The sequence below is a fragment of the Aquarana catesbeiana genome, linkage group LG03, assembly GCF_042186555.1.
Source record: "Aquarana catesbeiana isolate 2022-GZ linkage group LG03, ASM4218655v1, whole genome shotgun sequence".
Classification (NCBI taxonomy): Eukaryota; Metazoa; Chordata; class Amphibia; order Anura; family Ranidae; genus Aquarana; species Aquarana catesbeiana.
The window spans coordinates 685521815-685534068 of NC_133326.1; the positions used below are offsets into that span (position 1 = coordinate 685521815).

At 43.4% G+C, this 12254-nt stretch overlaps 1 protein-coding gene across 10 annotated transcripts in view; it reads left to right on the forward strand.

Annotated features, from left to right (window-relative positions):
• The window catches only part of MINK1 (misshapen like kinase 1), a 274895-nt gene that overhangs the window by 219607 nt on the left and 43034 nt on the right, over positions 1 to 12254 (forward strand). For all 10 annotated transcript variants that reach the window (XM_073623000.1, XM_073623005.1, XM_073622998.1 and 7 more), the window contains 3 exons: positions 2703 to 2788; positions 5431 to 5540; positions 9802 to 9890. In XM_073623000.1, the coding sequence (XP_073479101.1) occupies positions 2703 to 2788; positions 5431 to 5540; positions 9802 to 9890 (285 nt within the window). The remainder of the gene's footprint in view (positions 1 to 2702; positions 2789 to 5430; positions 5541 to 9801; positions 9891 to 12254) is intronic.

The following is a 12254-nucleotide window of genomic DNA, read 5'->3' on the forward strand; positions in this document are numbered from 1 at the left end:
CTTTAAAACCAACAGAAAATCAACACATACACAGGGCATTTGCTGAGCTTCATTAAAGCTTCCAAAAAAGCATCACCAAAGCATCAAAAACACCTCATAAAAGCATGTTGAATAAGTGAGCACTTTAATGTGTATTAAAGTTGAAGCAAGTGTAAATGAGCCCTAAAAGATGATGGTGTTCAACCAGCTACATGCAGCTCCTTAAACTTTTTTGAAATAAAAGAGAATACCCTTTATGTTCAATGTTTTTATTGTGCTTCACGATGCAGAAAAAGATTAGGAAAGAAAGGAATTAAAGCAGAAGTAAACTCCATTGTTTGGGACAAGTGTATATTGCATGGGGCATGTGCTGTATAGTGTACACAGAACATTGAAAAAAAAAATTGCTAGGGAAAAGAGGAAGCAGTTTTTGTCAGAAGAGATTTTGCATGTTTCTTCTGCCACAAATCCTTGCCTCCTAGCAATTTTTTTATTTTCAAAGCTTAATATTTAACTAATGGCAAACCTTTTTTTTTTGTTCTATTAGAGGGTCCCAATTAGAAAGACTCACCCTCTCTATTTGTCCTGTTTACCATTACCATTATCATTGAACGTAAAAGAAAATCCCAAATTTTGGGTTGTTCCCAGAACAGTAATAGAGGGAAAATCGTCCAATGGGGAACATTAGCTCTGGTGACCTAAGGGTCCAAGGGATTCCCTTAATTTGCAGGGATTTCCTCCAACTTCCTGTTTTGGTTATGGGACAGGAAGTGAAGGGAAATCTCCCAATAGGACTCTGATGGCAAAAAAAAAAAAATAACCTGACAGGGCTTATAACCCTCCCCTTAAGCCCCATACACACGGGCTGAATATCAGGCGGTATTGGCCCAGTACAATAGAAATTGGCCAACATTCGGCCCATGTGTACGGCAGTCAGTCCGCCAGAAACCAGCCAACCGTGCAGCTTCTGTCGAAGGGGCATGACCAAAAAAGGTCTGGTGATCAGCGTTCTCAGCCAATGGCTGAGAGTGCTGACAGATGTGTTCTAGAGAGTGGGGGGGGGGGAGTTTACCTGTCAGAACACAATATCTCAGTGGGAAGATCGCTGTACTAACATTGGATTCTTAGTATAGGATCTCCTGAACTAATAGTGTGTACCAGGCTTTACTTTTTGCCACCTAATGGCAAAAATAAAAATTAATTCCCAGTCCACCTCAAGGAAAGGTGCGATAAAACCTACCTTTGTCTAAAAATAGGGTAATGCTGCCCCCCTGTTTTGCCTGGTCACACGACGAATGCCATGACTTGGCATTGCAGGGAATAGGGGCCAGCTTGATTCAAGGTCCACCTCCCCATCTTACAATTAGAGGGCAGGGGAATATTGACAGTGGCCAAGCACTTGAAGCAATGCATTGTGACTGCAAGGCTAGATTGCTCAAAGAATTGATGCTATCTGCAGATAATAAAGTTAGGCTGGCCATACATAGTCGAATTTTGAAAGAATTTTCTTTTGAAAATCAGAAAATTTGTGTTTTTTGATCTGATGGTGCCACCATTGATTTCGAAAATCGACCAACCAAGCCTTCAATTTCACCTCCTGTTGCTACAGAAAAGAATTTTCGTGGCTGGGAATCTTCTTTTCTTGCACATGCGCATTTCTTTTTCAATTATATTTCTCGCACGATTCTCCCATCATTGATTATAAAATCGTTCGTTTTTCAAAAAATTTCCAACATGTCCAATTACACAAATTCGATGGCCGCACGAAAATCGACTGTTGCTGTAGCCCACTAATGGTGCGCAATACGAACGAAAATTCTTAGATAGAATTTTCTTTCGAAATTCGACCCATGTATGGCCTGCCTAATTCATTATTTTGCAGAACTGTAACATTGGAGCTTCAAATTTATTCAGAACTGCAGTTTTCCTTTAATTTTACATAAGTTAATATTCTAGTAATACTTTTTTTTTTTTTAGATCATATTCCTTCATCCAAAGAAATCATGACTTTGAATGTGAGAATTAAATCAAATATGTACCCCATAGGTGTTTCAAGCCACCATACTTGGCTCTACTGGTATAGTCTGATCGTACCCTTATATTTAGTCCTGGTTAAGACCCCTAATATCAATGATGAGATTGTTACTCTATTAGACATTAGGTGCTACACAGAACAGGGTCTAAACTAGCTATTAGTTAGTAATAAAGCCGAAATATTGAAAAGCAACATAAAAACTAGTCAGTGATATTCTTAACAGACATCAGGTGCTGCATTTGAGGGCCACAAAATGTAACTGGTTGTGCACCATTGTACTAAGCTCTACCATTCCTCCTCCAAAGTTCTCGGAGTTTCACATCTGCTGCTTTCTGCATAACAAGTTTTGTCTTTCTGTCGTCCCAGAGGTTTTCTTCCATGTTTTACCATTGGCTGCTTTTTTTTCCCCCCATAATCCTCTATGTTCAGTGTTTTGCATTGGAGCTTTTTCTTCTACTTCTGGATGCAGAGATTAGTCATTAAGGGAATTTTCCACTTCTTCCTGAACCTACTTCCTCTTCTATTACTGTCATAAGAAAAATACTGAGCTTGCAACTGCTGACCTCCCTTTGAAAATTGATTTTTTTTTTTTTTTTTCAATAAATGTCTGGTAATTCCAGAGGATTGGTCTGTTTTTATTTTAAAAGCAAGCCACTGTGTCCAACCTCACTATTTATTTTTCTTTTAGGTTCCACAAAGGACGACGTCCATAGCTACAGCCCTGAATACAAGTGGGTCAGGTGGGAACAGACAGGTCCAGGCTGTGAGAGCCAGGTAACTAGCATCAGCTGCATCTAAGAAAAGCCCCAATCGATACGGCTTAGGGCAGGGGAAGCTGGTACATTCCTTAAGATCGCTTTGTCTGAAAGTGCACTTAACAGGATCACTTAAGTGTAGGAAGACACGGGGCCACACGATGAGACTGGAAGAGAAGCGGTTTATCCTTAAGCTGTGTAGACTCTGGTTTTTCACTGTCAGGGCGGTAAGGATGTGGAACTCTTTTCCACAATCGGTGGTGTCAGCAGGAAGTATGGGTAGTTTTAAAAGACTCTTGGACGTGCATCTTAAGGAAAACAATATACAGGGATATGGGAAATAATTTTCTGCACGCACACACACCAACACACAGGTTGAACTGGATGGACTCCTGTCTTTATTCAACCCTACTAACTATGTTACTAAAAGCGGAGTTCTACCCAAAAGTGGAACTTCTGCTTTAAGCACTCCTCCCCCTCTTACATGCCACATTTGGCATGTAAATTTTTTTTTTGGGGGGGGGGGGAGTGGTTGACTACTTTAGAGAGGGACTTCCTGTCCCACTTCCTCCTTCCTCCCACGTGCTGCCTAGGCGACGACTCCTACTCCTCTCCCCTAGGCGGTCCCATCCTCTCAGCAAGCTTCTGGGACACCTGACATGTCCCAGAAGATTGCCTGTCCACTGGGAGAGTGGAGCGTGACTCGCGCATGCGCAGTGCGTGCCTGGCCGTGAAGCCGCAAGCTGTCATGGCCAGGTGCCCACAGTTCCAATGGATGTGCCGAGGAGAGGAGTGTGGCTCCATGTGGCCGCATCGCTGGACCATGGAACAGGTAAGTGCCTGTTTATTAAGTCAGCAGCTAAACTTTTTGTAGCTGCTGACTTTTAATTAAAAAAAAAATAAATCCTGGAACGCCGCTTTAAAGTGGATCTTCACTGCATTTAAACACCACAAACGAAAAACAAGCTCTATACTTTATTTTGTTGGGAAAACACTTTATAAAACACCCCCCCCCCCTAGCTTTTGTGGCTGTGGCCATCTTGAGTAAGGGCAAATGATTAATGTAGCATTTACTTCCTGGAATCCATCTGCCCTCAGCGCAAGCATGCAGGTAGGAGAGTGTGCTTAGCTGATCAACCCCTCCTCCTCTCCTCCCCTCCTGAAGACTCTGGGGATGTATGACATCAATTGCCTAGGCAAGAAACCAGGAAGTAACTGAAGTAATGTAAAAAAATAAAAGTTTAAAACAAGTAAATATATACTTTCCTTTCTCTTTACTAATGCTAGCAGTATGAGGATTCAAATAATGTTGATTGGGAGAGTGAAATTCCACTTTATGATTAAAGAGATCCACCGAAATTCCATTTTAAAGTTGAGATAGACTAACTTGCACTTTAACAGTCCCCATCCTCACCAGTGCTGTTATCATCTGATGGGTATTGGTCTTCATTGGGCGTCACGGGATGATGTCACTTTTGCACAGGATACAGTCATCCCAGCATATAGGAACCATTCCAGCAATGTAAGCTGAGCTACGCATGCACAGCTCAGTTTACATGCCAGAAAAGACAGCGAACAAGCAGGTAGGTATATTTATTGGAGAAAAGACATTGCATGTCTCATCTGCCAAGAACCTGCCTGCTCGCAGTATTTGACAGAGGAACTTTATTTCCGCCTTAAGCCTTGCAATAGCCATTGTGCCCCAGTTCAGCCCAATCCACTTTGTTGGCCTTCTGGTGATCTGGGAATGCCATTGACTACTGACCTGTTTGTAGAGATATTTTCAAACATACTCTCTACATGCTCTTTACAGTATCAAACAAGCTTTCGATGGTTGATAATAATTGGCGACCCATTTCAACTTTACAGGCAGACACTAAAATTCCAGCAAAGTATAATCGATTAATACCTTTTATACACCCCTCCCAGACCAGTTTCTATCTCGAGAACAATGCCACATTCACTTGATGGGTGATCAACGTATTTCTTTCTCAACTTGACCATGTAGGTACCAGAGTACTGGCTCCCATAGATGCAGCCCAAGTGTTTGATGTGGTGGAATATCAAAACCTTTAGAAGCTTCCCCAAAGGCATGGCTTTGGCCCTAATTATATAGCTTGGCTGTGTCTACTGTACTCTGATCCAATGGTTAGGGTCTTTGTGCATAGACACACATCCAATCTATTCTTGTTGACCTGAGGAACCAGACAGGGGTGCCTGCTGTCTCCATTATGTTTTTGCATCAGCAGTAAAACCTTTTGGTTATCCAAATCTGGGATGGTCCATTGATACCTAGGCTTGAATCTGACCGACAATACACTCAGCAGGTCCAAAAGAGGGATTTGCACAGCACACACTAAGGAAGGAGAGTCAGCCACCAAAATTGTGAACAGCTCCCAGGTATCTAGATGCAACAGGCTACATAGATTTCAGATTAGGGTAAATAAAGTGGATATTATTATTTTTCTGTAATGCTTTAGTTGTTCACTTGTTGATTTTACTTGTTAGAATGCCCTTCATTGTAATTTTGAACTCTGTTTTATTATTATTATTGAAATGAGGAAAGAGCTAAGTATTTGTAAATCATGTTCCAGTATGGGTTCAGTAGCTATTATTTTTGGTAAATAATGTATATGTTTTGCTTGTTCTCACTTCTTCCAGTAACCCAGACCTCCGCCGGGCTGAGAGCGGCTGGGAAAGGGGAGATTCACTCCTGCAGTCTCCTCACCCAAACCTTCCCCAGGCTGGATCTCTAGAGAGGAACCGCATAGGTGAGACCCGATACTGGCATTACCTATCTATCGTTAGATATTGGTCAGGTCTGAGCTAAGGCAGATCTGTCACTAGTGTGACCTTTTACCCCGGAGACTTAGTACAGAGCTCGCCAAATCTGTGGATGATCATTCTTATTACAACATGATTCTATGATCGATAAGCATTCTCTCTGTCAAAATAAATGCAATTTATTTATATGTTTTCACCCAAGGTTCACATAACATCACCTAAGAGTCACATATTTTCTAATTGGGGTTAGAAGTCAGAAAAAAATGTCCTGAGTGGAACTTGTGTGAATCTTCAGTGAAAACATTTACAAATAGACGCTTAAATGTTTTTTTTCTTCTAGAGTGGGGAGGGCTTAAAATGTCAAGTTCCTACTGCTGTTTGTCTGGGACCGCTTACCATATTTATCCTGGTGACAGTTGTCACTGGGGCAGACATTGGTTTTACAGTTGTCACTGAAATAGGTCTACTCATTGGAATATCTTCCTTCAGTTAGTGCTCTGGTGACAACTGTCTCATTTCACCTCGCTTTGTGGAGATTTACACTCACTTCCTGACTTCCTGCCCTGCTAAACTTAAAGTGGTTGTAAAGGCTCAAGATTTTTTACCTTCATGAAGGTAAAAAAAAACCTTCTGTGTGCAGCAGCCCCCAACCCCCCCAATACTTACCTAAGCCTCATCTCGATCCAGAGATGTGCACGAGTGCAGCAGCTCTCCCGGGTTCCTTCCTTCTTCATGAGCTGAGACAGCAGCGGAGCTATTTGCTCCCACTACTGTCAATCAGTCAGTGAGCCAATTAGGGGAGAGAGGAGGTCTGAGCCGGCCAAGCTGCGCTTCATGTGTGAATGGACACGCACAGAAGCGGCTCGGGAGCGAACCTACTCTGGTGCCCCCAGAGCAAGCTGCTTGCTCTGGGGGCACTCGGCAGGAGGGAGAGACCAGGAGCGCCGCCAAGGGACTCAAGATGAGGAGGATCGGGGCTGCTCTGTGCAAAACCACGAAGCAGAGCAGGTAAGTATAACATGTTTTTTATTTAAGAAAAAGAAAAAATCTGCCTTTTAATATCACTTTAAGAAAAAAAACGGTTCTGGCTAGAGATAGGCTTTAAAGCAAATCTTTCGCTTTGCTTGTGCAGGGTAAATTGACAGGTTCACTTCAATGCCCCCATCCCTAACAAGACATACTTTTCCTCTGTTCCCTGGCTGCTCTTTTCAGAGGACAGAAGCAAATAATTACCTGATATGTAGATGTATGTGAATCACTTCTCTTCATGTAATGTGACATCAGTGGTGCAGCTGCAGGAGAGGTGCGAGGGCCACATGAAATGGCCTGGAGGGCCGGATTCGGCCCGCGGGCCTTGTGTTTGACACCTGTGTCCTATAGTCATATATACATTTCTTGTATTGGAGAATAGTGTTGACATGAAGCAACTATGATTTCTAAGTCTGTTCGGTAGCTTGAATCCAAGTATGTGCAATCTGTTTGCGAGCAGTAAAGTTTTTTTGTAAAAAAAAACAAAAAAAAACAGTAGTGATCTAATCTTGTTCTAGATCAGAAAACCGACCCAGGAGACAGTAATTTGAGGAAAATTTGAAGCCCATTTTTTCATGAAGGAAGTTTATCACCTGTTTCAAGTGTCACCCACGGGAGAAGTATGACAAAAAAAAAGCTTTGGCCATAGTTCCCTTGTGGGTCACAGGAGTGCTCTTAGTTGTGCACTCCTGTGACCCAGGTTTAGCTAACAGTGGGCTTTAGATGTCACAGAGCCGTTCCAGACTCCGCAGGGATCCCAACAATAATTTCAGGATCTGAACAGCAGCTGGCTAAGCCTCTCAGTGCACTGCTAAGAGCCTGAGCCAGCCATTCCTACCCTCCTCCACAGCCCGGTGCCCCGGTGAGCGCTGGAGGGGCAGAGCATAAAGCGGTGGCTGAAAGTCATCACTCTGTGCTCAGAGAGGACCCCAGTGTAGAGCCAGTAGGCAGACAACTGCAACATCGGATCGATACTGCATCCACATAGGTGAGTATGAATGTTTACTTTTTCGAATCCAGTACTTCTCTTTTAAAGGGATTGTATACGTTCAAAAGTTTTTCGCTGGTAGATATTAGTGTAGGTATATTTCCTATGTTTTTTTGCTTTACCTTGTAATGATCAGCTTACATGTTAAGGTTTAAGTTTGTAGTGTCATGGTGGAACAATTCCCCTATGGCCATGGTTTGCAACAGCTAGCTTGTCCCTATGCACCAAAGGGACAAGACAACTTCCTGTTCCAGGTCACACAGCGTTCAGTACATGTGATGCCATCTGCTCTGTTTCTCTTTTTACAAATGTGGGAATGCTAATTTAATTAAAAAAATAAAGATCTTCATGCTGCATGGTAATCTCTCTCTGTCTGTAAATGCTAATCACAATGAGATCGAATTACTGCACCAGCACTAGACAGGGAGAACCAGGGATTGTGGAATATGTAATTTCTTCAGAGGAAGGTCTCACTCATGCATTAAAGCGTTACTAAAGTTAAACATTTTTTTAAAATTAAATCTGTTATACTCACCCGCTCTGTGCAGTGGTATTGCACAGAGCAGCCCCAATCCTCTTTTTCATGGGTTCCCCCGGCGTCACTACTGGCTCCTTCTCCTCTTCATGTGTCCCCATAGCAAGCCGTTTGCTACGGAGGCACACAGACGCTCCCAAGCTGTGTGCCTGTAGAGCCAAACTCCATAGACTAACACAGCTGTGCTTAGCCCCACCCCCCACTTTCTACTTACTGCACTTGATTGACATAGGAATGTGAAGGTTTACTCTACTACAGGCTGTGTGTTCAGGCCAACAAATGACACCATGAAACTACATGATAAATGTACATTCGTACCTCCCAACTTTTTGAGATGGGAATGAGGGACACCTATAAGCAAAAGTATGTAGGCATAGGACACACCCCCCTACCACGCCCCCTTGGAGAATTATACCAAAAAATTATTAGTTAAACCCACAAGTGCTTTTTTTCCCCAATTGCTATTACTTTATATTGGCTTCTGGAATTTACAAATGTAGCCATTTAGAAATCGGATGAAAGGTTTAGTACTGGAAAACACTTTTTGAAAGATAAAAAGTGCATTTTATATACAACTATATGGATCAGACCAAAATGAGGGACACAGGAGGAGGACAGAGGGACATTGTTACAAATCAGGGACAGTCCCTCCAAAATCAGGGACAGTTGGGACCTATGTACATCCTATGCAGGAGAAAAATACAAGGTGCAGGTGACAAGGTTTATAATGTGTTTAAATCAAAGGGCATAACCAAAGTAAAGGGATAAAAATATATGTTGGGGGCAGTGGAGCATGGGGCATAGAGGACTATAGTTTAGTCTGATAGGAGTCAAATAGGGCCTATGCAGTATATATAATTAAGTCTATCAGACAATTTAGGGGAGACCAGTTTACAGGCTTCCAAAGCCTCATTCACTTCTCCTCCAAAACCCCATTATCTTTTTCTGAGACTCAAATTTTACTTCTTTGTAAAGTCCTGCTAAGTTTATTTAATTACTGTCGGCTTCCCAAAATACAGTTCCTGTGTTCTTTTAAGGGGTTGTAAAGCTTCCTTTAAAAAAAAAAATCATGTCATATTTACATCCGCTGTGCAGTTGCACAGAGTGGCACCGATCCTCCTCTTCTGGGGTCCCTCAGCGGTGCTCCTGGCTCCTCTTCTCGAGTGCCCCGTCGGAGAAGCGCTCTCCTTCGGGACACCCGTGCGGGCGCGCTCCCGTGTCCTGCTACTGCGTCTGTAGATACGGACAGCAGGACTCGACTCTCCGCCCCCCCTGGCGCCCCAGGATTTGATTGACAGCTGGATGGCTGCGCTGCTATCAATCTATCCAATCTGGACACGAGACACCGGCCAGAGCTGGTGTGCTTGTTCCTGTTGCAGGAATTACCGGGCTCGGGTAAGTATAAGGGGGGCTCTGCTGCACTAAAAAAGATTTTTCACCTTAAAGCATAGAATGCTTTAAGGTGAAAAACGCAGAAGGTTTACAACCCCTTATGCAAACAGCAACATTCTGGTATAAATATTGAGGTAGCTTGCCAATCCAAAAAGTATATAAGTTCTGCCAGGTAACTACCAAAGGCATGCTGGGACTTTGTGTTGCTGCATCCACCGTTCTAGTGGTTGTTTCTCGCCAGTATAAACAGTTATGGTGCTCCCGTGTTTCTCTTAAAATATTTTCTTGCTTGTGTCTCTGGCAGCCCCCCTTAAACTAGAGGAGTCTTCTATCAGTCCGCCAGGCAGTAAAACTCCAGGAGAAGAGCACCGGTCCCGACCAGGTCGCCCAGCTGTGAGTATCTGACTGCTTTTATTATATTCCAGATCCCCAGGATAATGTGATGTGGCCTTGTGCAAAAAAAATGGCATCTTTTCCCACATGTGCCAACTGCAGCCTACCTGCTATAGATTTTTCATTCCTTCAGTTATATATTATGATTTTACGTTCTAGGTTTTTGTAATTCTTCACTTTTTCTGTGTTCTATTGAGTCCTTCCCAAACCCTTGCACTTAAAACCACCATCTTCAGGCGTGCTCGTCCCATCACTCGTTAATGAATGCTTTTATTGCAATATTCAATTCATTTCAGTTTCACATCTATTCTGCTTTTTTTCCTTTTGTCAGAAAAAAAGGTGAATTGACATTTTATATGGTTTTAGAGAGTGGGTTAGCATTTTCAATAAAAACGCTGCACGGCTCACGTGTCCTTTTGGTTTACCAATAGCAAGGATACATATTGTACCATCCTGCTAAGGAATGAATGGGCCTTTACTGGTTTTCCTGTGTGCTTTGCACTTGCTAATGGTTCTCTGTGTACAGTAACTGCCAATGGTGTGTAGACATTTTGAATAACAAAATAATGAGGCCATTTTAAAATAAATTCTATTTTATTTAAAATGAAAATATAATGCTTTGGTTATGTTATATGCATACCCAGCGCTATCAAAACATGTGCCTTTTTAAAACTTGTGTAATACTGTGTAAGATGCAATATTACATTTCCTCATACAAGGTGATCACTCAAAAAAATAAATTATATTTCCTCATGCAAGATAATAAAAGTTGATAGTTCAAATCCATAAGAAAAAAAATCATAAACATTTAAATCCGTGTTCTGTATGTCCATAAAAAATTCTTTAAAGTGCTTGGTGTGCTCCAGTGACAAGTGCTGTCAATTTAAAGTGCCTCCCCTCATTATAGTGGGTTATGCGCCTGTGTAAAAAATGGGGCTTTTATATGGTGGGAATACCCCAGGTTATGGCCCTTCTGGCTAGACATCCACGCACAGATTGAGATCATTTCTTTCTCGAACATCACGGGACACAGAGCCACAGTAATTACTGATGGGTTATATAGGTATCACTGGTGATTGGACACTGGCACACCCTATCAGGAAGTTCAACCCCCTATATAATCCCTCCCCCTTGCAGGGATACCTCAGTTTTTACGCCAGTGTCTTAGGTGATGGACGTGTAAAGATGTCCTGTGCTGAGCTCCAAAGGGAATATCCTAAGATCCTATACTGGGGCAAGCCAGGCGAACCGGATCCATTCAAAGTGTCTTTTCATGGCCGAATTGAATGGTACCCGGGCCTCGTGTCCGAAGAAACGAGGTTTTACCCGTAATGCTTCTCTTTTTAGAGAGCTGGACCCCGCAGATCAGAAAATGGCTTTAAACTTCCTAATTTCTGGCGAGGTGCTTTACGGTCCCAGAACTGTTGGATCCCCCTACTGATGGGGGCCCCAGTCTCTGACGGTTTTTTCAAACGGAGCCCACCGTGAGAGGTGAAGATTGGGTCTGTGTAAACGGCACCCTGCGGCTGGATAAGGTAAGAGGAGATTCCACAGAATTTTTGAGTTCTAGTGGCTTTTCTCCTTTAAGGTAAATGCATGCTATGCCTATTGTGACCACCGGGGGCTGCCAAGAGCACAAACCTACACATGCTGAATGTCTGTCTCAGGTGTTGTAATCGCTGTGTATGTCCCAGCGTATCAAGCAGGCTGCAAGCAGGTAAGGTGGATGGGGGGATTTCTCATGTTTGAATGTTCCCCCCCAGGCTAGAGAGGGGCCACAGGGGTCTAGAAAGTGGTTATACCACCCGGGCTCTGTGGCCTAATGGCCACCATCTCTGAAGATAGCCGTTCAGGCAAATCTTGTTACCAGTCTCCCTCCTTCCCCCCCCCCATCCCCAGCCTTTTCTCCAGAGCATGACAGGAGAGTCGGCAGTGCGGGAAGCGCTCGTTTTTTTCAAAACTCGAGGGGGGGGGGGGGGCGGTAGAGGAGGGGGCGGGATGTCAGCACAGAGTGTTTAGACTCCCACTCAGGCCAGCTGCAGGCTATTAAAGGCACTCTGTACAGGTGCACTCAGCCTTCTGAGAGACACAGAGCTGACGGTCGCATGTAAGGTGGGACACAGGCATTCTCCTAGGCAGCATTTACTGAAGTAACACCAGACTGAGCATTGGGTAGCAAGGCTTTTACCCAGACTACATCGCTCAGCGGACAGTGTTCATTTGTATACCTCACACCTTGTTGCTTTGCACTATGGGTAGAAGAGGTTCAAGCACCCCAGGAACCAGAGACACTAGGGGATCTCGTTCAGGTTCTGAGGGCCCCCTGTCGGCAGCATCCTTCCCCCCTAAAGATGGACCAGGGAC